At 63.9% G+C, this 27546-nt stretch overlaps 1 protein-coding gene and 1 long non-coding RNA gene across 6 annotated transcripts in view; one reads left to right on the top strand and one right to left on the bottom strand.

Annotated features, from left to right (window-relative positions):
* The window catches only part of WNK4 (WNK lysine deficient protein kinase 4), a 26380-nt gene extending 1318 nt beyond the window's left edge, over positions 1-25062 (bottom strand). The window contains exons 1-19 of one of the 5 annotated variants that reach the window (XM_073326051.1): positions 24229-25062; positions 10778-10950; positions 8837-9057; positions 8405-8562; positions 7284-7372; positions 6680-6899; positions 5972-6302; positions 5455-5594; positions 5280-5353; positions 4868-5009; positions 4323-4439; positions 4070-4243; positions 3691-3748; positions 3209-3364; positions 2348-2916; positions 1743-1839; positions 1100-1535; positions 582-784; positions 174-274 (exon numbers count right to left, since the gene is read on the bottom strand). In XM_073326051.1, coding sequence (XP_073182152.1) covers positions 174-274; positions 582-784; positions 1100-1535; positions 1743-1839; positions 2348-2916; positions 3209-3364; positions 3691-3748; positions 4070-4243; positions 4323-4439; positions 4868-5009; positions 5280-5353; positions 5455-5594; positions 5972-6302; positions 6680-6899; positions 7284-7372; positions 8405-8562; positions 8837-9057; positions 10778-10950; positions 24229-24783 — 4014 coding nt within the window. In that variant the 5' untranslated portion in view covers positions 24784-25062. The remainder of the gene's footprint in view (positions 1-173; positions 275-581; positions 785-1099; positions 1536-1742; positions 1840-2347; positions 2917-3208; positions 3365-3690; positions 3749-4069; positions 4244-4322; positions 4440-4867; positions 5010-5279; positions 5354-5454; positions 5595-5971; positions 6303-6679; positions 6900-7283; positions 7373-8404; positions 8563-8836; positions 9058-10777; positions 10951-24228) is intronic. The other 4 variants (XM_073326047.1, XM_073326049.1, XM_073326048.1 and 1 more) reach the window with 4 other exon arrangements.
* Positions 24575-27546, top strand: LOC140903981 (uncharacterized). The gene is made up of 2 exons (XR_012156401.1): positions 24575-25103; positions 25847-27546. It is a non-coding gene; the product is annotated as an uncharacterized lncRNA (long non-coding RNA).

Raw genomic sequence — 27546 nt, 5'->3', positions numbered from 1 at the left:
AGAGGGGCGCCCGGGCCGTGTCGCTTTGGGGCGTGCGGGGACACCAGAGCACATGCTCCAACACAACCCCTTCTGTGCCAGAGGGAGCGTGTCCCACGGAGAGGTGCCAGCCTGGGGCTCGGTGGGACGGGACCCTACGGCCCAGGAGGCCCCCAGCAGCCCCCTGCTCTCACCATTCGGCTGAGGTCTCCGGCGAACGACACCCCTCTGCTCGGCCGCTGCTCCTGTGAGCCGGTACTGCTGCCGCTCAGCGAGTTCCTGCGCATGATCCCTGCTGGGAGTCAGACGGGGTGAGGGGCCGGGGGCCACTGCCTCCCCCCACGGAGCAGCCCCCCAGGTGCCCGCTGCACAGCCTGGCGTGGGGGGATGTCTCCCCCAGCAGGCAACACACAGGTTAATGCCACCTCCCCCAGGGCGGAGACCTGAGGGTCCTCCATGCAGCCCAGGGTGTGGCCCCCAGAGAGCTCCCCACAGCGCAGAGGCAGAGGGGCCCCGGGCAGAGAGAGCGAGGAGAGCGGGGGGGGCTGCCAGCAGGGAGCAAGCGGGGGCCAGGGGCCAGCAGGGAGCAGCGGGCCGGGTACCTGTGGGCTGTGAGAGCTCCAGGCGCTGGAGGCTGTTGCGCCGGGACGGGTTGAAGCTGCCCTTGGAGAGGCGTCTCTGGCGGCTGGAGAGCATGGCGGCCGGGGAGACGATGCCCGGGGGGGCCTGCTTCCCCATCCGGAAGTACAGCTCCTCGATCTCCCTCTTCTGCACAGCCTGCAGCGTCTGCACTTCCGAGAGGTGCCTGGGGACAGCAGGGCTGTCAGGCAGAGCAGGGCAGGGGGCAGATGCCTGTTTCTAGCCCCGCTGCCCACAGGGAGGAGACTGGCAGGAAGCTGCCTTACTCCACCCCGGGCAGGACTTGGGGTGACAGCTCCCCAGCACTGGCCTGGAGCCCCCTTGAGAGCTGCCCTGCTGGGGCAGAGGGGACGAGCCTGCCCCCTCCCTGGAGCCAGAGGCGCTTGCAGCAGGCTCAGCTTGCTCCCACTCCCCCCCGGCAGTGCAGCACGTGCCAGTCGCGGGAGCCATGGGTAAGGCCTAGCCCCGGTCCCCCACTCACTTCTGGCGCAGGCTCTGCAGCTCCTCCCAGATCTCCTCGTCCTCGCTCTCCGTGTCGTCGCTGCTCAGGTAGGACATGCTGCGGGCGTAGCTCATCCACACCGGGCTCACCACGGCCTGCTGAGGGCTCTCGGCACCACCCTCCGCGGGCCCCTCCTGGTCGCTGTCCGCCAGCACCACCGGCGTCCCCTCCTCGGCCAGCAGCTCGTCCGGGTCCTGCACCGGGGTGTCGGGGACAGAGTCTGAGTCGGAGCTCGTGCTGCCCTCCAGGGCGGAGGAGCTGGGCACTGAGGGCTGGGAGGAGGTGCCAGCCACCCCCTCCCAGGGCTCCGGGCCGCTCTGCTCACGGTCACTCTGGCTCGGCTGCCCCAGGGGGCTGTTGGCTGGGTCCTTGGATGTGGTCACCTGGAACCGGCCCAGAATCTGGGGCTTGGCCTCTGGGAACGAAAGGGGAAGGGCAGGTTAGCAGGGAGCCGGCTCAGGGTGGGCCAGGGCAGGTCTGAGCGCCGGGCGTGGCTCTCCTTGCACTGGTGGGAGAACTGGCACCAGACACTCTGCGATGCCAGCCCTGTCCCCACCCAGGGCTGGCATCACAGCTCAACCAGCAGCTGCCACCCTGAACCCTGCTTGGCACAGGCCTTTACCTTCGTTGATGGGGGACAGCCGGGCCTTGACCGTGCCGGGGGCGGGCGACTCTGAGACGATCAGGTGGCTGCTGGGTTTCAGGGAGCAGGGCGATACCTAGGAGAGAAGCCGGTGAGCCAGGCCAGGGAGCACCAAGCCGCCCCCATGCAGGGTCCTGGTCCACAGCAGCATCCAGGGCCACCTAATCCCCAGCAGCAGATGGGCCAGAGATTGAGCTGCGGCTCCTTGGCTCAGGCCCAAGCCTCTGGATTAACAGGCTGCTCCAGGCCTCGCTCCGAGCCAGCAGCGCTGCCCCAGCCCAGGGGCAGCGGCTCATCCCCCAGAGTAACACCAGCCCCAGGGCTGCTCTAACTAGTCCCAGCAGGACCTGCCCCCTGGGGCCCTTCTGCCAGCTCTGCTGCAGCAGAGGGCATGGCCTGCAGCCGGTCCCTTCCCACCAGCCCTACACCAAGAGCCAGGGTCTCATGCCACTCAGGGGCTCCCCAGGGGGCATGTCCTGGCTGTACCCCCCACGGTCTTGGGGCCTTCCCAGCCTAGCCCCTTCTGGCAGCTATTTGACCCACCTCATGCTGCAGTGCCCATGGCCCTTCTGGGGGGTGCTTACCGAGCCGCTGTCCACAGCAGGAGCTCTCACCGATGACAGCGGACTCTCCCTGGTGCCGCTTCTTTCCAGGCCCTGAGGGGCAAGAGCTGGCCCCCAGCCCCCTGTGACATGGGAGCTGGTGGGCTCCTGGGTCCCACTGCAGCGTGGTGCTGGCTCCACCAGGCCTGCGGGGCCAGGGGAGGTGAAGTGCGCCGGCCCCAGGTACAGCGCCGATGGGCGAGGGATCGGTGCAGAGGCCAGGGGCCCACCCGGCGGGGACACAGCCAAGGAGATGGACGGCAGCAGCGTCTGGGCCATGCTCATCATTGCCAGGGAGACCATTTCAGCCAGCGAGAACAAGGGGGAGGTGGCAGGAGACCAGGGGAGCGCAGTGGGTGCGGTGCTGTTCCTGGGGGGGCTCAGGGGGCCCAGGCCTCCCCTGGGTGGTGTGGTGGGCAGCAGGGAGCCCACAGCCTGGGGCCCAGGCACGGCAGTCTGTGAGAAAGACTGGGATGTTGGCAGCTGGTACGGGGCCAGGCCGGGCGCCGTTAAGAAGGAGGGCCAACTCCACGCAGCTGCACTGGGGGAACCTGTGAGGGAGAAAGGGGTGAGCATGTGGCGGGGGGGAAGGGTTAACCATGTCCCCCCTCCATGGCTGGGTGCTTCCCCTTCCCTCCCATCTAGGGTCCCCATATCCCTGCTCCAACACCCGCTTGCTCCCTCTCACTCCCCCTGTCGCTGGCTGCTCCCTTGGTGGGGCGCAGCCTGGGCGTTCCAGCCCTGCCCAGCCACCAGCTCGGCTGGGCGCCAGGAGCCTCTCCGGCCGAGTGGGGCCATGGCCGGGCCCGGGGAAGGTGGGGAGGCCGGGGTCCGAGCCAGTACCTGGCGATTCTGCTGGGAGCAGAGGCTGCAGCCCAAGTGGCTGGGTCCCTGGCGGGGTGCCTGCGAGGCTGAAGAGGTCGTTTTCGAAGGGGGAGCCGCTGAGCGAGGGCTGGACCGGAGACGGCTCCGACTGGCCAGGGCTGCTGCAGCCCAGGTCTGGGACAGAGGCAGAGGCAGGGCGTCAGTCCTGGCACCGTGCAGCCCCGATGCTCCCGAGCAGCAGCAGCCCTCCCCCCACTGGGGCCAACTTGTGCAGCTGCTGGCCAGGGGGTGGCACAGGCCTCTCCCTGCATAGGGCAATGCCACCTGGCTACCGCTGCCCGGGCACCCACTGGCCACAGGAACCGCCCTTTCAAGGCGGACATGCTTCCATCACAAGCCAGCGGGCAGCACAGGGTGGCCCAGCCCCCCAGGGAGGGGGTGTCGCAGGCCCAGGGAAGGGGCACCCCATTGGAGGGAGGCAGGGGGTGGCAGGCACATACCGCTGAGCGAGGACGAGGACGAGATGGAGCGCGAGAGATCCTGTAGCTGCAGCTGCGCCTGCCAACAAGAGATAGCGCCTGTGATGGGCCAGGCTGGGGCTGCGGCAAGCTCTTGCCTGCACGCGCCCCACACACTGGGACCCCCCGGCAGAGCCCGGGAAGCTAGAACACGGACGGGGGCGGAGCGCTCGCCGGGAGGGCTGCTCACTGGGCAGCTGGAGAGTGAGGGGAGGTGTTCAACGGGCACGCTCACAGGGGGGTGGGGGGACAGGGGTCTGCTCCCCGGGGCCAAGGAGGGGCACTCACCAGGAGGCAGGGGGGAGGGGGCTGCTCACTAGGGGACGGGGGGCGCTCACAGGGGCCAGGGAGGGGCACTCACCGGGAGGCCGTTGATGGCGGCAGAGGGCGACAGGCTCTCGGGCTGCGGGCTGCCATCTGCCCTGGCAGCACCTTGCCCGTCCTTGCGCAGCAGGGTCTCCACGCGTTGGATGATGTCCCGGATTCGATGGATGAAGCTGTCCTGCTCCGACTGGAGGATGAACTCGTTAGTTACCTGCGGGGCCGAGCAGGCGGGTCAGTGCTGGGCGCGGGCCCCCCAAACCCTGCCTAGCCCAGCCGGGCCCCACACTCACCATGACAGCCGCAATCTCCTCCGGGTTGTCCCCGTCCAGGTCGAACTTGAAGGTCACCATCTTGTTGTTGTAGGTCTGCAGCTGGCATTCCACCACCCGGTCGCTCTTGTCCGAGATCTGCAGGGCAGGGGCAGCTCTCAGGCAGCTGCGGAGACCCCCCCCATGCCACCCTGCCCCGCCGGGAGCCAGGTAACACACCGGGGGGGGGGGGGCAGTGCTTGCTGTCCCAGGCCTGTGCGAGCCCCGCGGGTTTGGGGGGGGCCCTTTTGCCCCCGCAATGGAAACGTGAGGAGCCGGTCGGCGCTTCTGCCCCCCGCGTCCTTCCCTGTGAACTGCACATCCACATGGGCAGGCGAGCGGGACCCCGAGTGCCCAGCCGGGGCCGGGACCCGCTTGGAACCGGGGAGATGGGCCCAGGAGCAGCTATTCCCCAGGCATGCCACCCTGACCTCCCCCCGACAGCGCCCACCCCACACTCCCCATTCACAGCGCATTTCCGCCCCCTCGGGGCCCGTGGACACAGGCAGGCGCCTGGTGGCGCTTACGTTGGTGATGCGGAGCCTTGACCTGGCTCGGCGCCGCAGCAGCTTCCCCGCGGCCCGCTTGGCCGGCAGCTTGGCGTTCCGCTCGCCGGCCGAGAGCCCGTCGCAGCCGTCGCTCAGGCCGGACGCCACGTCAGACGCGTAGCTGGGGGGCAGCCCCAGCGCCAGGTAGCACCACAACACAGGGGCAAGAGTTACTAAGGCCCGACCCCACCTGCGCCCATCATGCCCCAAGCTCCCCCTGCCCCAGCCCAAGCCGCCCCGTAACTCACCCCGAATCCCCATCTCAGTGGCCAGTCCCAGCCCCTTCCAGCCACCACCTCCTGGGGGGCGGGGGGGGACAACTCCTCCCACTAAGGCTGGGGCCATGGCCACTCTGCCACCGCCCTGCTGACAGAGCAGGGCCCAGACGTACCTGTCCACTGGGGAAGAGAACTCGCTGGCCGGGGCAGACGGCAGGCGCTCCGTAGGCGAGCTCACCGCGATGCTCTGCAGGGCAGAAGCCAGAGTGAGGGGGCATCAAGGCATCCCCAGCAGCCCCCCAGAGGGGAGCTCCAGGTGCCCCTATGGCCGCGCGAGGCCCCACTCACCACGGGGAAGCAGCTCTCTGACTGGACAGCTGGTGGGCTGAAGGGGTCCCCGGTGGAGAAGGTGCCAGAGTGGCAGTGGGACAGGTCTGGGGAGTCCACGAACCCAGAGGAGCTCAGGTACCCATCCGTCTCGCAGTCAGCTGGGAAGCAGAGAGCAGGGTGAGTGGCCAGCCCAGGTGCCCATCCCACCAAATCCAGCCCAACCCAGCCGGCAATCCCTGGCTCCCAGCTGTTCATGGCGGGGAGCCAAGGCAAACTCCCCACAACAGCTCTTGCACTCCCCCCTGGGAGCTGCCGTTTCTCGCCCCCCTTCCCGGAGAACGGGAGAGAAACAGGAGCAATCACTGCCAGGGCGCCAGGTTCCAGGCTCCCAGCAATGCCAGCCGCAGATACCACCAAGAGGCTGGGAGCTGCGCCCCAGGGAGACGCAGGCCAATGCCAGCCATGCCCCCCCCGGCCAATGCCAGCCAGACCCCTCCCCCGCCCCGCACGAGGGTGCCCGCCCAGGTCTACGTACAGGTGGTGGACGAGTAGCTGGTGTGCCGATACAAGAAGTGCTGATGCTGATCTGCCTCGGGCTCCTCGGGCTCCGGGGGGAAGGTGCCCCCAAAGACAGAGTCCCCGGAGCCAGGCGTGGGCGGCGAGGGCTGGGGGGTGGTAGGCACCGGGGGGCACTTCAGCTCCTCCAGCAGGGGCAGGATGCCCGGCTGCTTCTCCTGCTCCTGGCGCAGCAGCTCATCCTGCGCCCGCTTCACCTTCTCCCGCTTGCGCTTGATGGCGACCACGCGGTCCCGCACCGCCTTGGCCACCAGCTTGTAGTCCGCCTCGCACACAAAGCCCAGGGTCACCTGCAGTGGGGGTGGGGGGCAGGTCAGCCCCTGCCCTGGCACAGCCTGGCAGAGCAATCTGGGCACCCAGGGAGGCAGTGAGCCAGGCACAGGCGAGGTCAGGGCACCAAGGGCAGGGGGGACGAAGGGGGTGGGGCTCAGTTGCGCCGGGGGCAGCCCAGGCAGAGGGTAAGATGGTCGCTGCCCCGGAATGGCCACTGCCCCCTGCACAAGGAGCAGCGCCCACTACAGACAGGGAAGGAAAAGCCCGGGACAGCAGCACAGATCCCAGCGGTGAGCGGCTCCCACGTGGGTACGTGGAGAGTTGCGGGGCAGATCATTGTCTCCCTGTCCAAGGTGGGGTCAGGGCTGCTCCCCCTCCCCACGTGGGCACTTACCATCTCCTGGGCCACCTCCTCGGCCACGTCCTTGTGCAGCTCGAAGAGGAACTCGATGGCGTTGTTGTCTTTGTACTTGCCATGCAGCTTCTTGGTGTCGTCCATGCGCAGCCAGAGCTTGAGGCCGGACTTTACGCCGTCGTCCTCCTCGGCCAGCTCTACGTGCACACCCGTGTCCTCCTGGAAGAAGGAGTGCTCCAGCAGGTCCTGGATGGTGTACCTGGCGGACAGGCCAGAGTCAGCAGGGCTTGGCGCAGCCTGGGCACCCCAGGGGGACGCTGCCCAGACGGGGAACCCGGTACGGGAAAGGGCCACCTGGCACAGGGACCCCACCCAGCCCCGCGCAACTCGGCTCCCTGCAAACCAACAGCACCCCACCCAGCATAACTGGCGCCAAGGGGCAGCGCCCAGCACGGACCGAACCGCACCGGGGCACCTTAGCTCATCTGGAACCCGGGCCGCCAGCCCAACCCAGCCAGCTCCCTCCACCCCAGAGACCTCCAACCCCTCAGCCTTGCCCCCGCAACCCCAGGGGCCCCCCGAGCCCTGCCCCACCCCACCTGATCTCAAAGGACCCCCAAGCCCTGCGGCCTGCCGCGCCCACCTCTCGGCCTTGTTCATGCGGATGCAGCCCTCTATGATTTCCTTCAGCTCTGGCACCTTCACCTTGTAGAAGCTGTTGGGTTTCATGCCCTGCAGGGAGACACCCCAACCGTCAGGCAGGTCCCAGGCCAGGCTGTGCCCGAGCCGCTGAGACACCCTCTGTGCTTTAGCTCTGGCAGCAGACGTCCCTGAACGTGCCGGGGGCCGGACTGAGGCAAGACTGGCCCTGCGAGCGAGCGAGAGAGATCTGGGGCTGCCCTCTGGCTCCTGGGACCCAGCTCCCAGTACCCGCAAGTTGAGCGTGGAAGGGACCCCACAGGGAGGGGCCCTGAGGAAACACCCCCCACCCCGGGGACGGAGACCCCTATTCAGGCAGGCGAGAGCCAGTGGCTCAGAGTGAGTGGAACCACCCAGCACCAGTCCCTCATGGGCCAGGCAGAGCCCAGTGCAGAACCAGCTTCCCGAGCCATGCCCCTCCCTGCCCTGAGCGAGGGGGCAGAGCAGTTCTGGGGGACGGGAGGTCATGGAGCAAACCGGCCCCGCGCTGGATCTGGCTGGCTCAGGGTCGTAAACACTGCGGGCTGGCCCAGGGCAGCAGATCGGAGCAGGTTCACCAACAGCTTCCTGGTTCCGCTCCATTAACACTGGTGCTGTTGCTCCCAGGCCCTGGCACGCCTGGGAGCTGCACGTGGACCACCACGTGGCCTCCACCAGACAAAAACCTGGGGAGCAGGACAGGGGCAGCTGGGAGGCACAGCTCCAGGGGAATGGGACCAGCCTGCAAGGGCACCCAGGCTCCCCGTTCTGTCCCCAGCCAAGGGGATGGACAAGGGACCCAAGAGCTCAGCAGTGGCTCATGGCTACCCAAGTGTCTGGGCATGGAGCTGCTCCCAGAGCAGCCTCAGGAAGGGGGAAGTGTCTTAGCTAAGGCCCAGGCTGGCGTTGAGTGGCTCCTGGGGGGAGAGGGATCCCCGGGACCGCAGAGTGGCTCCGGTGAAGGGAAGGGTGCTGCCAGGGGGGCTCCCCGGGCCCCTAGAGTGGCTCCAGCGGGGCAGGAGTAGCCCTGGCCGTGCGGTGCCGGCGGGGGGGTCCCCGCATCAAGGCGCACACGCAGCCACTCACCGAGGTGACCTTGCGGTAGATCTGGGCGGCGTTCTGGCACTCCGAGTAGGGGTACTCCGAGGTGGCCATCTCCAGCATGCACATGCCGAAGGCGTACACGTCCACCGCCTCGTCATACTTCTCCTCGTACATCTCGGGGGCCATGAACTCCGGGGTGCCTGGGGGCAGAGGGGACACGACTCAGCACCAAGCTGCCCCCCGGGGCTGGAGGGCAGTGGGGCTGATAGCCACACCCTGCCAGCCCAGGGTGGGGGGGCTGGCTGGCTGCAGGGGAGGCTGCGCTCCCTGACTCTCCTCTCGGCAGAGCCAAGCTGGCGTTGGCCACCCCAGGGGTCCCATGGCGCAGCGTGCCCCCCGGACCGCGAGGGGCCCCTCAGCCTGGCTGTGAGACCCAGGGGAACCCGGCCGCTCGCTCGCCCAGCGCCCCAGTACCTATGACGCTCTTGGCGAAGGAGGCCCGCTTGAGCGTCGCCAGGCCCAGGTCCCCGATCTTGACGGAGCCGGTGGGGCCCGTGATGAAGATGTTGTCACACTTGAGGTCGCGGTGGATGATGGGGGGCGAGCGCGTGTGCAGAAAGTGCAGCCCCTTGAGGATCTGCCGGCTCCAGCACCGCAGGACCTTCAGCTTCATCTCCTTGAAGCGCTTCAGGTAGCTGCAGGGGCGACACGGGGGACATGAGGGGGCAACTCCAGCTGCTCCCCACCCAGCACAGAGATGCCCCGGGAGAGGCCAGAGCCCAGTGAGCCACCAGGCCCAGCCCCTGGCACCAAGCACATTGCACCCTACTGTCACCAGAGCCTGGTCGCACCCCTTCGCTGCTGAGGGGAACCCGGCAGCGCCTGCATGGGGCCAGGCAGGAGGGGGCTGGCCCGGCTGAGACCCCCCAGCCAGGCGCCACCCAAGCTGCACGGAGCCGGGCAGCAGGGTCCCGGCGCGGGCTGTGTGGAGACTCTTCTCACCCAGGCAGTGCACACAACGGGCTCCGCAGGAACGGGTGGTGCTGTGGGTGCCAAGGGCCAAGCAGGAGCCTAGCAACGGCGAGCAGCCGGAGCTGCCTGGTGCCACGCGGCACAGCGCCGGGGTTGAGATAAGGGCGTCCGGGACACTCTGACGGCTGATCCCAGAGCCGCCGGGCTGTGCAGTGGGGGCTTGGGGGCCGCAGAGCGCCTGGCAGGCCCGGGCTTTCCCACAGCACCCCCACCAGTTCTCAGGCCCACCCCGGTAGGCGGCTGCAGGCCAGCATGGCTGGGAGGAGCTGCGAGCTCTGCCCGGACCCTGCCCGAGCCCCTTCGCGCCAGGCAGGGGCGGCTTGGAACGCACCTGGCCCACATGCTGGTCAAGCAACCACAGCCGTCACACGCAGGCCAGACAGGCTCCCCTGCCACCTGCTAGGACCCTTGCCCCCTCTCCGCCTACCACACAACCCCCCCGCCAGAACCCCCGGCTCCCTCTCCTGCCACCGGCCAGGACCCCATACCCCTCTCCACCTGCCACACAACCCCCCCCAGCCAGAATCCCCGGCTCCCTCCCCCGCCACCCGCCAGGACCCCGTACCCCTCTCCGCCTGCCACACAACCCCCACCCCTCCGCCAGAACCCCCGGCTCCCTCCCCTGCCACCCGCCAGGACCCCGTACCCCTCTCCGCCTGCCACACAACCCCCTCCACCAGAACCCCCGGCTCCCTCCCCTGCCACCCGCCAGGACCCCGTACCCCTCTCCGCCTGCCACACAACCCCCACCCCTTCGCCAGAACCCCCGGCTCCCTCCCCTGCCACCCGCCAGGACCCCGTACCCCTCTCCGCCTGCCACACAACCCCCACCCCTCCGCCAGAACCCCCGGCTCCCTCCCCTGCCACCCGCCAGGACCCCGTACCCCTCTCCGCCTACCACACAACCCCCCCGCCAGAACCCCCGGCTCCCTCTCCTGCCACCGGCCAGGACCCCATACCCCTCTCCACCTGCCACACAACCCCCCCAGCCAGAATCCCCGGCTCCCTCCCCCGCCACCCGCCAGGACCCCGTACCCCTCTCCGCCTGCCACACAACCCCCACCCCTCCGCCAGAACCCCCGGCTCCCTCCCCTGCCACCCGCCAGGACCCCGTACCCCTCTCCGCCTGCCACACAACCCCCACCCCTCCGCCAGAACCCCCGGCTCCCTCCCCTGCCACCCGCCAGGACCCCGTACCCCTCTCCACCTGCCACACAACCCCCACCCCTCCGCCAGAACCCCCGGCTCCCTCCCCTGCCACCCGCCAGGACCCCGTACCCCTCTCCGCCTGCCACACAACCCCCTCCACCAGAACCCCCGGCTCCCTCCCCCCCCCGCCAGAACCCCCGGCTCCCTCCCCGCTGCCAGCCCAGCCCCGCTCACGTTTTCAGGGTGCCCGAGGTCATGAGCTCAGTAACCAGCACGATGCAGATCTGGCCCTTGATGGCAGACTTCCAGGAGTCGTAGAAGCGGACAATATTGGGGTGCTGCAGGCCCTTCAGCATCTCCACCTCCTCGCTGAAGCGTTGCCGTTCAGCCTTCGACAGCTTCCTGGTCTGCAAGGAACCCACAGGAGAGGCATGAGTGGCCACCGGGGAGCACCCTCTGGCACCGGGGCTGGTGGCACAATGGACCAGGGCCTGGCCTGAGCCAGCCCCGTACCCTTGCCACGGAGCCCACCCCTTGCTGCCCCTGCCACGGAGCCCCCCAAACAACCCAGCCGCCGAGAGCCCCCATGCTTCCACCCAGAGATGGAGCCTCCAGTGTTTCCCCTCTCCAGGCCTGCATCCTCCCGGCTCCCTTTACCAGCCACAGACACGGCAGCAAGGCCATGCCTAGCTCCCAGTACAGAGCCCAGACTGGCTGCGTGGGCACCGGTGCCCCACACAGAAAGCAGCCGTGGCCTGTCCCAGACGCAGCCCCATGAGCCCTGCCGGCGCTGCCCAGGGCAGCAGGATTACTCATGGAGCTGAGCCGAGCGGAGCCAGGCACCAGCGCGCCAGAAAGGCCACACGGAGCGTCGACCTCCCCACGCCCCTGCCAGCTGCTGCCCCCGCGCCCTGGAGCCAGCGCAGGGCTGGGGAGCTGGCAGCCGCTAATCGCGCCAGCTGGACACACTGTGCAGCCCAGCTGCCCGACTCCCCCAGAACGCCCCAGCCCGGCTTATCAGCCCCAGAGACAGCCCGTATCTGGGTCAGGGCAGGCATGGAGTGCCGGGGGAGGACAGAACAGCACTGGCAGAGTCCGGGGCTGTGTGGCGGGGGCACAAGCACGGAAATTGACTCACCTCCCAGCCCCAGAGAGCAAGCAGGGACAGCAAGACCCTTTGCCCAGCAAACAGCCGGGCTCTGCACACGGAGAGCAGGGGGCAGCCAGGCTCAGTGACCAAACCAAGCCTCCCGTGTGCCAGCCCCTAGAGGGGAAGGACGTGTCTCACCCACCCCTTCCAGGGAGCAGAGGGGCCCGGCAAGGACAGGGCAGGAGTGAGACTTTTTGACTTACTGGGGATTTGCTGCTCCCCAGTTAAGCCACTTTCTGGATGGGGGGAGGGGGCTGGGCCAGCATTTCAGCAGCTGGCCTGGAGGGAGGCACAGTGTCACAAGCTGTCCCCGGCCCGGCTCGGCTCTGAGATTCTTCAGCAAGGACGCAGGTTACTGGCTGGTGAGGCTGCGCAGGGCCCCTCTCCCTCCTGTGCCCAGAGGGCCCAGCCAGAGGAGGCCGCCCGCTCGCACGGCGCTGGGCTTGCACCCACGTGGACTCGGAGTGACACAGCAAAAGCCACCGGTGTCTGCACCTCCCTGCTGCAGGAGATTGGAGCCACCTTTGTATTAAAACCTTTATCCAAGGGGGGGCAAACCCAACTCCTCCCCAGCAGCCCACCCAGCCTGCCTCTGTGCCCCCAGCTCAGGGCACGCACCTGCATTTGCATGGAGAGCGGGGGAGAAGCGCGGGGGCTCATTTCCACTGGGATTCTGTGCCAGCAGATCTGTCCCGGGGCATCAGTCGCCAGCCCCTGCACAAGGGGGGGCCCGAGGCCTTCTGACTCCCAGGTGCTAACCCCCCTGGCAGTTCAGCAGGGCCCAGGTAGCTGGGTCCCAATCTGCAGCCCGGGGAACTTGTGGCAGAGACAGGAGGGAGCGCCCAGCACAGCTCCTGCCAGCCAATGCGCTGGCCAAGAGATAACTTGCATGCCACAGGGGAAGCCTGCTCACAGCTGCCCCCTCCACCTGGCATGGCCCCCCCAGTGCCCCTCACCCCCGCCATCAAAGCCCCTCAGGCCAGCCTTGCACCCGCACACAAGGAATAACAATTCCTGCAACCTCCCTCTGCTGCTTCCTAAGAGGGCGGGCGGGCGGCTGGCGAGTGCAGACGTAGGGCACCTTTATGGCAAGGAGCCCACATGAGCCTCAATGCCACCTTTGTTGGCAGCCCAGGCGCGTCAGGCTCTGGACCTGGTTTTTCCATGTTCCTCCTGCTCTAGTTAATTAAAGTGGAAGCAGAAGTTGAGCTTTGACAGAGGCTTAAAGCGCCGTGACTAGGAGCCCAGCCCCAAGGTCAGCAGGGAGGGCACAGGCACCTGCCTCCCGCGGCTCAGCCTGGCAGCTCCATCCCCTCACCAGGGCTGCTGACGCTAGCCAGGACAGCTTCCCCGCTGCCCACAGGCTCCGCTGCGACAGCTCAGGCCGGGCAAACTCCCTGGGGACCCGCGCGGGCGGCCCCCCATGACTCCCATTCAGCACACACGGGGGGCTGGGGACTTTCCCAGGAGCAGTGGGGCAGACAGCAGGGGTCTTGACAGGCTCCCAGGGGCCTAGTAGGCACCCACTGTGACAACCCCGCCAACCCTGCAGGTGCCTGGCAGGCCCATCCCTGGCCCAGGCTAACGCCGGCTGCCTTGGGGGGCCAGGGGACTCAGGGCACGGAAGGAGCCACCCCCTGGGACATCTGTCCAAAGGAAACTGATCCACTGCAGCCCAGCAATTCCAAAACAGCCAACTGAATTTGGGGCCGCCCCTTCCCCACCCCATTGCCTCCCCACTGCAGCCCCCACCCCACGGCTCTCCCTGCTTGCTGTCCAGGCCCTGGAGTCCCCCTGCATTCCTGTCATGCACTCCACAAACCAAACCCTCCCCAGGAGCTGTGCCTGGCCACTGGTAACTTTGCCCAAGGTCCTGGAGCAGCCAGGGACTAGACGCTGCCCTGCTCCCTCCCCTTCAGAGCCCAGCAACGTCTGGAGAAACTGGAGGGCCCCCTCTGCTCTCCCTGATGAGAGCAGGGCCCATGGGAAACGGGCATAAGTAGGAGCCTGTGGAGGGCTGACCCCCCTGCCCCAGGACCAGACATTGCCTGGCCTGTGGCAGTCCCTCCCCAGACATGGGCCGGAGCTCCTGCTCCCACACCCGCAGGGCACTATGTGGCCATGGCTCTCTCCTTGGCCGGGCAAACTGGGCCCTGGCCAGTGATGATCACTGGGGAGCCGGGCCTGGCGTGGAGGCGAGGTATGCCAGCAGTCGCTGCGAGCCCGGCTTGTGTTGGCGTATCTTTAAGGCAGGTGCATGAAATTACAAGAGGCTGGAGCAGCGAGAGCTGACTCCATCCACGGCCCCCGATCGATTCCTGGCCTCTGCTCGGCATGCCGAATGTGCCGCACGGGCGGTATTTCTTGGCAGGGCCCTGCCTGCTGGGCGTGAGAAGGGCAGGGCCAAGAGAGCGGGAACACTGCTCCTGAGGGGCTGCAGACCAGCATCCTCCAGCAAGCAGCTCCCTCTGCCCCTGCCGGATGAGAGCAGGGCCCATAGGAAACTGACACAAGTAGCAGCCTGTGGAGGCCTGACCCCCTGCCCCAGCACCAGGCAGCAAGGAGGCAGAGCGGAGGCAGGATCTGGAGCTGCCCGGCTGGGACAGACTCTCCACATCCCTGAACTGACAGCCAAAGAAACCAACGGCTCGCGGCTGCCGCGTTCCTAAACACTGGAAGCTACTGGCTCCAGGGAGCCGTGCGCTCAGCCCCTCGGCTCACAGCAGCCATAAATCAGCCGGGGATCTTTCGTAATGTTTTTGTTGCATCATAACTGGCCCCGTGGCTGGGTTGCAGCTGCCTAGTACCCTACATGGGGCCATGCACAATCCCCTCCTTTCAAACACAAGTTCGGGGACCTGACCCAGCCGGGAATCTGCTGAGACCAATGAATGGCACCTTTTAGATCCAGGGCAAGCAAACTGATCTCCAAGCCCCACTCCGCTCCTCTGCCAGTCCTGACCCGTAGCAGCCCCTGCTAGTACAGCCGAGGTCGGGAAGACCACCAGCTCTGCCAATGCCCCTCAGTCCTGACCTGCAGCCACCCCCCATTGCAGCCTTGGCTTCTCTCAAACAAGTGCTCCCAAACTGCAACAGCGACCAATACGTCCAGTGGCACCAACTTGAGCCCCAGCAAACTCGTCAGGGACCAGCTAAGCCTCGGTTAATTACAAACAGCAGCCAGAAGCGCTTGGTCCTTCAGCACTTGGGGAGCTGCCTGAGAGCATCCCAGCCCCAGACAGTCCCCAGGCAGCTCCACACCCCCAATTTCCAGACCCAGAGATGGGAGGGGAGGGGTCTGCTGAGGAAAGGTGGCTGGCCTGGCCCATGGCTGGGCTCCGGGAAGCCACACATCTCCCAAGGTGCTCACGAGTAACCAGATTCAGGAACTCCGGAATCTGTTCCCCAAGTCTGCGAGTTGCTGCTGAGACAACAGGGAAGAGCCCAAGGCTATCCCCCACCCCCAGGGGCTCACCGTGCCTGGACAGAGCATACGGGCTCCCCCAGATGGAGTGCCAGAGTGCAAGGGGGGATCATGCCACCCCCAGAGCTGTGAGGCACAGCCTGCCCTCCAGTCCTGTGCCCCCCAACCAGGAGGGCAATAACCAGGCTGGCACATGCTGCTCAGCGTTCTTGATACATTACCACTGAGATGTGGGGGCGAGGGAAGGGGCTTGGAGCCAGGATGCCTGGGTTCGGTCCTGGCTCCCTTTCGGCAGCACTATGTTTGGTGAAAGTTCACCTTGTGGGCCAGGTGCCCCAGCAGCTCCACACAGGCCAAGACGGCCTGTGCCCAACGAACAAGCGCAGGAGGGCGATGCCGTGCCATGCCAGCAGCAACCCCCCTCCTCCCTGGCTGCACTCACTGAGAAGGGCCACGAAGGCGCCCGCTCAGCAGGGACAGGTGCTACACCACCCAGCTCCAGCAGCCGGGCTCAGCCCAGAGGGCAGGGACACAACGAACCTCGCTAATAGCCGCCTGGTGCACAGCACCACGATGCTCTGGGTCACAGCCGCCGGAGCCAGTTAACAAGCTGGAACGGAAGCCATCCAGCCTCCCCCCGCTTGCCAAGGCAGGCCTGGCCTCCTCCTGGCGAGGCTGAACCAAGGGAGTTCTGGCCAGTCACTGTGGGCAGGGGGACCGGGACCGGGACCAGGAGAACGGCTGCACAGTAACGGCTGCACAGCTGTAGCTCACGAAAGCTCATGCTCAAATAAATTGGTTAGTCTCTAAGGTGCCACAAGGACTCCTTTTCTTTTTGCGAATACAGACTAACACGGCTGTTACTCTGAAACCTGCACAGTAACTGTGTGTCCTGCACATGAGGGAGAGGACCCAGAGCAAGCAATGAGCACTTGGAATTAAAGCCCAAAGCCGGGCATTCGCTGTGCGTTGGAGCAGCACCAGGGCACCCTGACAGCATCACTGAGCTCCCCGAGTGCTTTGCAGACACCGTCTGCCTCCCACCCCAACTCCCAGCTGAGGAGTCCCAGAAGTTCAGCAATCCAGAGCCACCGAGTCCCAAGTGCCAGAGCCGGCCGGGCTCTCACCGCTAGGTCTCACTGCCAGCCCACGTGCACTCCTGCTGCAGCTAGCCCAGGGTGCCCCACTGCTCTCATTGGCCCCTGCTGAGGTGGAGCTGGGGGAGGCGGTGTGGTATTTTTCCACATTTCTTCCTCTCCAAGGGTGTTTATGAGGCTCTGGCTACAGACCCAGCTCTGTGATGCCCAGGGCAGCACAGCCGAGCAGCAGCCTCTGAAAGCCGCATTGTGCAGGGCCCAGAGTCCTGGAGAGGGGACCAATTTACATAATTATGGTGCATTTATAGCTAAAAGCCTCTGCAGGTCACCATAGCGAGTGCAGGCTGGCCCTGAAATAGCACCCGGCCATAAATCCCAGCCTGGGACAGCCCCACAGACCCCTCCTGCTGGAGACAGCTTGCTGCTCCCCAGAGAAACAGCAACCCGGTAAAGAGAGATACTGGCACAGAACTGCCGCCTGGAGAAGAGATCAGCACCAGCCTCTACGGAGCCTCCCTGTTTGCTGTTGCCTCCTCCCAGGCTGGGAGCAGAGGCCCAGGCTCCATGTGTACCTACAGCATGCCCCTCGCATCCCACAGGAGCCTGAAAACAACTCAGCTCTTCCATTCACTTCCTGACTGGCACCCACGGTCAGAGCACCTCGGGCACAGGGAGTCAGTGGGGTGCAGGGAGCAGATTGTTTTCCTAGGTCCCACGAACCTCAACAGCCCCCAGGAACCAGCCCCAAAATGTACTAGGAACCACCAGGCCTGGAACAAGCGGCTCCCAGAACAAGCCAGGAGGACAGTGGCCAGGAAACAGGGTGTCGGCCATTCTCTGTGTCCAGACCCCTGCACACACCTGCCCTCTAGGGCTCTGCAATGATCATACACCCTTACCCCACCCCCTAGATACTTAAGAACTGCCTAGGGGAAACTGAGGCACCCCCACACTATTCAGAGGAAACATTAAGAACAGTCCCACTTCGTCACAGGGCCCCCAGCACAGCACCAGGGCTGCTTCGCCAGCAGGCGGCCAAGGAGCAGCGCCTGGCACCTCCTTGCACACCCAGCCCTGCCCTGAGGGTCCGGCAAGCCTGTACTGACAGCCCTGCTAGAGCCAAGACTTCAGCGGAGGTCTGTCCCCGGGGAGAGGGAATGGTACTGCCCAGACCAGGGAATGGGGCTGTGCCCACAGATCAACAGGTGCAAGAAACTGCAAGGGCCCCCAGCAGTGCTCACACCACGCAGCGTAACCAGGGAGTACAGGATCTCTCGTGCCAGGCAGTGACCAGAGCCCGCCTCGTCCCCCAGCATGTCCCAGCATGCGCCAGTCTGAGGCGCGAAACAGGAGCCCAGCCTGCAGGCCACAGTCCCAGTCCTCCCTGCCCAGACAGCCAGCGCACAGCTGGGAGCCCGAGGGGTCTCCCCCACTGTATTGCTACCCATGGGGAGGCCAGCTCAGAGCTCTGCCACCCAGAAGCTTCAAAGACTCACACCCAGAATGATTGCGGGGGGCGCAGAGGACGGGGCGCTGCCCTGGGGCCAGTGGAGCAGGAACCGGAGATGTTAGCCACCTGCCCTGAACCTAAGGGCCACTAGGACAGCCTGGAGCTGCGTTCCCAGCTGGGCACATGAGCACAGAGAGGCTGCCCCCAGGACCGAAGCCTCCTGACCAGGGACCGGAAACACACCAGGAGCTGCTGGCCCTCCTCCCTGGAGTGTAACGTGACCCCCAGCAGTGCTGCGCCAGTAAGCACAAGACAAGGCTTCTGGGTCACCACCGGACACTCTCCCACGACTTCCCAGGCCAGACCCCCCCAGCCTCTGACCACAAGCCCCAGGAGCAGGGACTGTCCCGCCAGCGTTTGGGATGCACCCAGCACACGGGGCACGACAACGGACACTGTAAAACAGCAACCCCAGATGCCCCTGCCCCCTTGAAGGACTCACATCCACTTGGGGGGCCTGCCCCAGTTTGGGTTTGCCAGCCCCCCTTCCTCAGCTCTGCTCCACCCACAGCAGCCTGGGCTCTGGGGAAGGGACAAGCACTCGGGGCATAAGGAGAGCGCCGTGCAGACACACCCTGGCCAGTTCAGGCAACTCCAGCTCCTGGCCCTGCGCCACTGCCCACGGCAAGGGTTGGGGGGAGCTGCAGGAAACCATTCACAATAAACAAATATTTACCAGCTGGGCCCACTTTGGGCCTCTGGTTTCCCCAGCCCCTCCCAGCATCCCCCAGGCATCTGTCAATAAAAACCCTGCTTTAAACCTGACTTCAGAAACCAGCAATGGGTCAGGCCAAGACTATTCTGTATGGGGAGCCCAGGGCTGGGGTAGCAGGGGGCTCCAGGCCAGGACTGAGGGGGGTGGGAGCCAGGGCTGGGTAGCAGGGGGCTCTGGGGGGCCAGGACTGGGCTAGCAGGGGGCTCTGGGGGGCCAGGACAGAGGGGCGCTGGCAGAGCTGTTGTGGGAGACTTGCAGGCTGGGGTAGCGGGTCAGGGTGGAGGCTAAGTGACCATTTATATTTTAAAGGCAATAAATGGCAACCGGGTGACAAACGCAGGACAAAGCTATTTCTGAAAAGGCACAACCACAACCACTTGTATTTGTGGTGCAAACTCCTATATTTGTCCCACAGCGGCTGATTCGCTGCAGGATTAGGGCTCAAAAACAGGCTTGTTAAGTCTGCTCACGTGCTCCTTGGCTCCGCATGGCACAGGGGCCTGGGACCAGAGATGCTAAATGAGGAAATCCTAACCGAGGGGCACTAGTAGAATTCTCGGGGGGGGCCGTGGGTCAGGGTTGAGGGGCACTGGTAGAGCTCTCGGGGGGGGTAACTGGGGGGCCGTGGGTCAGTACTGAGGGGCACTGGTAGAGCTCTCGGGGGGGCAGTGAGGTAGCAGGGGGGCCGTGGGTCAGGGTTGAGGGGCACTGGTAGAGCTCTCGGGGGGGCAGTGAGGTAGCAGGGGGGCCGTGGGTCAGGGTTGAGGGGCACTGGTAGAGCTCTCGGGGGGGGGTAACTGGGGGGCCGTGGGTCAGTACTGAGGGGCACTGGTAGAGCTCTCGGGGGGGCAGTGAGGTAGCAGGGGGGCCGTGGGTCAGGGTTGAGGGGCACTGGTAGAGCTCTCGGGGGGGGGTAACTGGGGGGCCGTGGGTCAGTACTGAGGGGCACTGGTAGAGCTCTCGGGGGGGCAGTGAGGTAGCAGGGGGGCCGTGGGTCAGGGTTGAGGGGCACTGGTAGAGCTCTCGGGGGGAGGGGCAGTGAGGTAGCAGGGGGGCCATGGGTCGGGACTCAGGGGGGCAGATCAGGATCGAGGGGTATCAGCAGAGCTGGAGGGGGCAGCTAAGCCAGGGCTGGCACACAAGCTCGGACCGGGCGACAGATCACTCCTTGTCTGCCTGTTCTGGTCATTCGCCCTGCAGCACCTGGCACTGCCGGCGGGCGGCGGAGAGGCCGCTGGGCTCGACGGAGCCTTGCTCTGACCCCGCGTGGCCGTTCTTGTGCTTTCCTGGGACTTTGTATCCAACTGTCCCCTGCCTCCTCCCGGGAAGGTGCAGCCAGAACACACATGGAGCGGCTGGGACTGCTCAGCACAGATGCCTGCAGACAGGCCCCCCAAGACACCAATCAGCATCACTTTATAAGCACACCAGAAAGCAGTCTGCACCATGCCCACGACAGCTGGCCTGGCCATGCCAAACACTGCCAGGCAGGCTAAGAGACCAGCACACACAGCCCCCTCCTCCTGCCCCACCAGGGTACCTCAGATCCAGCCTCGCAAACAGCACATGCTCTCAGCCTGATGGGCGCCCTTCTGATGTGGCCTGTGGTTTGTGGAGAGAGACTGGGATTTGCCTGGCAACTCGGTTTGGAGCAGCAACACTAAGGCCAACCTGGGGCTAAGAAAGGTGGCCAGACGCCCCCAGGCTGCACTAGCTGCAAGCGCGGAGAGCGGGCCAGGGACACACATGCCTGGCACGGCCCAAATACAGGACACAGCACATGACAAACCCACAGAGGGACACAAAAATTACACACACAGGAAAAGCCAGGCACCATGGGGCTGACCGCAGAGAGCGCGACTGTGACCTCTGGGCAAAGGACCTCAATGCCTGACCCCGGGAAGTGTCACCACTAATACAAGGGGCATCTGATTTGTATGCAAGGTACAAAGCTTTGGGAGAAGCTCCGGGACACAGAACAAAGCTTCAGTGGGCAGACACGAAGGGCCAGCCTGCTGCCCAGGGCACAATGTCCCTTCTCACAGAACCACCTGCTGCCATGCAGGAGTCCCTCCTCCCACCCGGAGATGCAGCCATCGGGTGTGCACACAGTGACGCCCCACGCTGCTTTGAGGGGCAGGAGACAAACTCGCAAGACAAGTTTTTTCTGTGTAAACAAGGACTTGGAACTCGCAGCTGCGCCAGCCGACCCAAGGACAAGACGGTGGTCAGAGATTTTGGATTGCAGCCAAAGCCCATCCCAAGGGGTTGTATGGAGAGGTGGGGTCCTCCAGCAGGGTTAGTCCCCATATAGCCATGCTACAGGTTACAGCAGGAAGGAGGGTGGGGGCTAGAGAAACCAGCCCCCCTTCAGCACACGCTCCCCAGCCCCAGGAGAGGGAGGCTGGGGTTGGAGGAGGAAGGGATGGGAAAGCTGGCAGGAGACCAGAAAGCACCAGGTCCGAGCGTGTTAAAGCAGCTTCTGCATCCAACCCAAGGGCACCACAGAGCTTCTGGCCGTGTCACACAAACCCCCCGTGGGCACCCAACAACAAATCTCTGTTAATTGAGCCACAGGCACCACACTAGCCTCTGTCAGGGAGAACCTGAGAGGAACCGTAGCTCCCATCTACACTCCAAAGACACCTCCAACACCTGCCAACAGTGCCCCTAAATCGGAACCTGAAGGGGCCAGTTCCACAGAACTTGGCACAGAGCTGGCAATAGGGGCGAGGCTGGTGTTTGAAGCAGCCCCTCTGATGGGTGGGACAGTGCATGCAGAAAAGGAAGCCCAGAGCCTGGCACTTAACCTTGGCACAGAAGGCCTGATACACATCTCCAAGCTCCGTGGGCCAGGGATCGCCATGCATGGCACTAGCATGCCGCGGGTGCTCACCAAGTGATGAGAAGGAGCCATGCAGGAAGCTGCAACTGACGCAGAACTGAGCTGTGAGGAGTCCAGAGCAGCTGGGCAGCGAGATGTCGGGAGCATTTCACACCCAACATGCCAGAAGCTGGGAATAGGCGACAGGGAATGGATCACTTGGTGATTCCCTGTTCTGTCCATTCCCTCTGGAGCACCTGGCACTGGCCACTGTCGGCAGGCAGGACACTGGGCTGGATGGACCCTTGGATCTGACCCAGGCCGGCCGTTCTTATGGCAGAAATAGCACAGCACCAAGATGCCAGCACATGGGCACCTACGGATCTGAGCCATGCAGGGGGGTGGGTAGGGGCGCGCGTTGCTCAATTCATAGAATATCAGGGTTGGAAGGGACCTCAAGAGGTCATCTCGTCCAACCCCCTGCTCAAAGCAGGACCAATCACCAACTAAATCATCCCAGCCAGGGCTTTCTCAAGCCTGACCTTAAAATCCTCTAAGGAAGGAGATTCTACCACCTCCCCAGGTAACGCATTCCAGTGCTTCACCACCCTCCTAGTGAAAAAGTTCTTCCTAATATTCAACCTAAACCTCCCCCACTGCAACTTGAGACCTTTACTTCTCATTCTGTCATCAGCTACCACTGAGAACAGTCTAGATCCATCCTCTTTGGAACCCCTTTCAGGTAGTTGAAAGCAGCTATCAAATCCCCCCTCATTCTTCTCTTCTGCAGACTAAACAATCCCAGTTCCCTCAGCCTCTCCTCATAAGTCATGTGTTCCAGGCCCCTAATCATTTTTGTTGCCCTTCGCTGGACTCTTTCCAATTTTTCCACATCCTTCTTGTCGTGTGGGACCCAAAACTGGACACAGTACTCCAGATGAGGCCCCACCAATGTCGAATAGAGGGGAACGATCATGTCCCTCGATCTGCTGGCAATGCCCCTACTTATACAGCCCAAAATGCCATTGGCCTTCTTGGCAACAAGGGCACGCTGTTGACTCATATCCAGCTTCTCGTCCACTGTCACCCCTAGGTCCTTTTCTGCAGAACTGCTGCCGAGCCATTCGGTCCCTAGTCTGTAGCGGTGCATGGGATTCTTCCCTCCTAAGTGCAGGACTCTGCACTTGTCCTTGTTGAACCTCATCAGATCTCTTTTGGCCCAATCCTCTAATTGGTCTAGGTCCCTCTGTATCCTATCCCTACCCTCCAGCGGATCTACCTCTCCTCCCAGTTTAGTGTCATCTGCAAACTTGCTGAGGGTGCAATCCACGCCATCCTCCAGATCATTAATGAAGATATTGAACAAAACCAGCCCCAGGACCAATCCTTGGGGCACTCCACTGGATACTGGCTGCCAGCTAGACATGGAGCCATTGATCACTACCCGTTGAGCCCAATGATCCAGCCAGCTTTCTATCCACCTTATAGTCCATCTATAAGGTTGCTGCAGTCCATCTGCAGAAATGGCACCAGTGGGAATAGCCATGAATTACAGTAAGTCAGTATCTGTGGCTGCTGCTGCCAGCTCCCTCTCCTACATAACAGAAATCACAGGTCCAGCATGCCAGCCACGGGAGGCCACTACTAATGGAAGGGAGAGACCTGGGGCTGCAGGAGCCAGAGATAACAGAGAAATGAACAGACGTGACCCCAAGCCTCCCCCTACCTTCTCAGAGCTCCTTCTTCCCCAGTCTGACGCAGAACCACAAGTATCCCTGGGGAGTGGGAAGCCCAGGGAATAAGAAAGAGGCTGAAGCTAAAGCCGATAGAGAGTGCAGGGACCCACACATGCCCCCACCTGAAGTCTGAGAGACGTGTCTTGAACTCAGCTTTGGGGGTCCAGGAGAGCCCAATCCGACCCACGGCTCAGTCCCAGGACTGTCAAAGGGACTGGGTCAGGACCAAGCGCTGGCCAATCAGAAACCCCAGACTTTCTTAAATCCCTCTGGTGAAAGGAGCCTCTGACTAGGCACCTGCAGAAAAGCTGGCCCTGCCGAACGGCCTGCCCTAGCCCAGCCAACACCACAGGCAGAGCCAAAGCACTGAGCCAGGGGCCAGGCACATCCTGCTGCCTCACTCCAACCTGCCTAACTCAGCAATCCAGGGCCAGGGACTGGAGAAACTCCCACACAGCCCTCACCTCCGACCCACCCCCTGGGGCCTGAGTGCCAAGGGGCTGCCTTGTGCCCCAGGGCAGCGTCTGATTAATCCTGAAGTAGCGCCCCATTGATCTGGGAACCTTGGGGGAGCAGGGGGCAGCCCCAGAGTGGGGAAACCAAGCAGGGTCTTCCTATGCTGGGGCCTGAGCAGGGGCCTGCTAGGCTGGCTGGCTGGCGTGAGGTGCCCCAGCCCTGCAGTCACTGTGTCCCTGCGCTGGGGAGCTGCTCCACTAACCCCTGGAGCATGGGAGAAGGATCCTGAACAGAATCGCCCACATTTGTCAGACATCAGGGTCCAACCAGCTGACAGCCAGGACCTCCTCCCCAAGGGACTGTGCCTTGCCCAGCCAGCCACCTCTGGGAGCCACAGCACCCAGTCCAAGCCAAGTGCCTTCCCCACTAAGAACTCAGGAGGCCCCATTCTCCCTCACCCCCCTCCACAGGCAAGCACCTTATCCCCGCCCGGAGCGCAGCGGGCCGGCCAGGTGCCAAGGGACGGGGGCTCCCGGCTCTGCAGCACCTCCCACACTTACAGGCTGCGCGGTGAAGTGACCACTGGGGAGCAGCCGGCCCCAGGGACCCCCCAGGCCCACCCGAGGGCTTAGGCGCTGGAACTAGGGGTGCTGTCCATCACACCCAGGGCTTACCGTTTGGTTCAGTGGCTCTCAGCACCCCCCCCACGCCCCTGCCTGAGGGCGCCTGGCCCGGAGAGCCCCCCGCGCCCCCCTTGAGGGGCCCGCACCCACCTGCAGCTCGCACCAGGCCACCTCCACGGTGGTCTCGGTGTCCAGCCCTTTGTACACCGTCTTGAAGGAGCCGCGGCCGATCTCGATGTCGAACTTGAGGAACCGGCCGTCCGGGGAGGTGGCCACGGCGCGGGTCTCGATCTCCTCGTTCTCCTCCTGCGCCCGGCGGCTCTCGTCCGGGGGGGCGCCGCGCGGGGAGACCCGGCCGGGGGGCGGCGGCGGCGAGGGCGTCGGGCCGCCGCTCTCGCTCCCCGAGCCGGAGCGCGCCGCGGGCTCTGCGCCTTGGAGAGCCCGGGGGTCCCCCCGCGCGTCCTGCGCCCCGGCCGGGCCGGACGCCGGCGCCGGGGCCCCCTCGTAGCCCAGCCGCTCCAGCTCGGCCGAGCTCCGCCGGTTGAACCTGTGGGAGCCGCGGCGGCTCTCGCGCCCCCGGCTGCGGAGCGGGGCTGCCCGGCCGGGGGTCGCCGGCTCCAGGGCGATGCCGCAGCCGGACAGATCCACCTCGGTCTGGGACATGGCTCCGGCCGCGGGGGGCCCGGCCACGTGGAGCATCAGCATGGGGGTGGGGGGTCCGCGCCGGGGCCAGGCGGGCTCCCCGCTTCTCACCTGGAGGCGCAGCAGCCCCCGAGCCCGGACTGGGAGCCGCTGTAAGGCGCCGGCCCTGGGCTGCCCGGAGCCGAGCTCCGCCCGCCTGGCGCCTCCCCCTCCCCGGGCGCAGCGCACGCCCCCGGCCCGCCCCCGCCCCCGCCGGCCGGAGAGCCGGGTGAGCAGCCGCGGCCCCGGCGTCTGCCCCGCAGCCAGCCCGGATGGGGGCGGGGGGCAAGGCCAGCCCGGGGCTCCCCACTCGCCCCCCAGCCATCAGGAGGACGCAGGTGTCGGTGAGGCTGGGACAGTTCAGACCCTCCAGGGGCAACCCTACAAGAACAGCGCCACCGAGCCACCTTGCCAGAACTAGCCAGCCTGGCCCCCTGCGCCCCGCTCCAGTCCGCCCTAGCCTGCTGTTCCGGGGCCACTTGAGCCGGCTGTGGCGGCCACACGACGGGTGCTGTCTCTGCATCGCCTCGGCTGCCCCTTACTCGCCTGGCCTTCTATCCAAACCCGCTCTGGGGCAGGGCCTGCCTTTGTTCTTTGTACAGCCCCTAGCACCGCGGGGCATTGCTCTGACAGAAAGGAAAGCCCCAAATATTGGGATGGCAAAGCCCAAAGAGATGGATCCTCCTTGCAGAAAGACCGACACTGGGACAGGAGCACTTGGGCACAAAGATCTCTCGGGTCACTGTGGGCTAATGAGCCCTGTGGGCCAGCTGCCTTCTGCCCCCAGCTAAAGGACAGACCCACATCACGGGGTGACGTCAGACCAGGGCACACAACTCATGACCAAGTCCTTCCCTCCCACACATGCAGCTCTGTTGTCTGGGAGAGGCAGGAGACTGGCCTAGATTGGGGAGCCCAGGCACTGCACTGGGGCTCATTGTGTTCTTGACTCTGCCACTGACCTTTGACAAATCACTGAGTCTCTCTGGGCCTCAGTTTCCCTATCTGTCCAATGGGGTTGATATTGCTGACCTCCTTCGTAAAGTGTTTTGAGATCTGTGGATAACAAGTGTTGTTATTCTTATAGATGGCCCACTGGTCTGTCCTGCTATGGCACGAGTTCCTTCCTGTATGCAGCACAGAGCCACTTGCTATACAGGGCTCCTTCCTCTGCTGTCTATTCTGCAGCGCACTTGGGGAGGGCGTTCCTGGTGGAGGAGACTCTTGATCCACAAACCCAGCCACCCCCACACCAAGGAAGCGACCCCTAAAATGCTGATGCTGCAGGGAAACGGCAGAATTCACCTGTGTGAGTCCACACTGGTCACGTCTTCCTCACTTGGCTGCACGTTATTCTGCTGAGGCTGTAACTTTCCCATGCTCAGTGAGGGGAGTAGGGAGAGCCAGCCATGCACTGTCACAGCACAGTGATCAGAACCAGGGCCGGACCACATGGGGTGCTGGGCTTGGAGGATACCAGGCTTGGGGTGCTGTTTTTGTTGTTAGTGACAAAAGGGAAAATAGAAGGTTGGAAGTAAAATGTTCCAGGTAGTCTGTGTGTGGATTCATTTTTAACTAACCTCCTAGAATGTTCTGGACTTTTGTAGAATTTCATGGAATCTTCCAAACTTTCTGAGAACTACATTTTCCTCGAACCTCCTAGAGCACTGTCAGCCTGGCCCTCGCGGGTATTTAAGGGGCGGGGCGTCACCAGTCAACAGATTTGAAGACGCCATCACTAGTGCCAAAGAAATGGTGGAATCCTAAGGATTTGAGCATGTATTCAAGGAAACTCTTATTCATCAGAAGAAGAGACAGTTTGGTTACGAGGGCCGAGATGAGTGCTGGGAAGCTTGGAAGAAAAGTTCCAGAGGGAGGTTTTTTTGCTCACTCACTGACACTGCTGAGTGTCCATCGAAGAAAGGTTCGGACAAATGAAGCACCAGGAAAAGACTGGGGTGCAGGGAGAAGGGTTGTATGACCTTAGTAAGCTGCCGGTGGACAGGAAAAGACTCTTGAACAATTCACCAGACCTTCGCCGGACACTGACACATGGGGAATGTTCGGACACCAATGCTAAAGACCTCTTGTCGAATTGGACAACAGCCATCCCATTTTGCCACACGGGGAGCACATTCCACTCCAAGTTCTTCAGTTCATACATGATGCAGAGTTGGAGGACACTTTTCCTAATGTGTGGATAGCTTTGAGGATTCTGCTCATGCTGCCGGTCACAGTCGTAAGTGGTGAGTGCAGCTTTTCAAAGCTCAGGTTCATTAAAAGATAACTTCGATCGACGATGGCTAATGAGAGACTGACATCGCTTGCTATTTTAGCACTTGAAAGTGCCATTGGCCTGTCTTTGGATCTGACACTGCTTCAGTTTGCGAGGGCAATGGCGAGAAAAGTGATCTTTGGAACTAAAGGACTAGTGTTAACATTCTAAGACTGTCATCTACTGGAATGCTACTTAATACTGGTTTTGCCAGATACTGGGAATGGGCGATAGGGGATGGATCACTTGACAATTCCCTGTTCTGTTCATTCCCTCTGGGGCACCCGGCATTGGCCACTGTCGGAAGGCAGGATACTGGGCTAGATGGACCATTGTTCTGACCCAGTCTGGCTGCTCTTACGTTATTATGTCCCCCCAATGTAGGTGCATAGTTCAATTTCTTGATGTTAGTACATTTCAGTTACTCTTAAAATTAAAAAGTTTCTATAAACTTAGAGGAAACAAATTATTTGTATTGGCTTATAGATGGCATGAATAAATAGATTTACAGA

Source organism: Lepidochelys kempii, chromosome 27 (genome assembly GCF_965140265.1).
Source record: "Lepidochelys kempii isolate rLepKem1 chromosome 27, rLepKem1.hap2, whole genome shotgun sequence".
Classification (NCBI taxonomy): domain Eukaryota; kingdom Metazoa; phylum Chordata; order Testudines; family Cheloniidae; genus Lepidochelys; species Lepidochelys kempii.
Note: the sequence above shows the minus strand (reverse complement) of the source record. Positions and strands in the feature narration are given on the sequence as shown.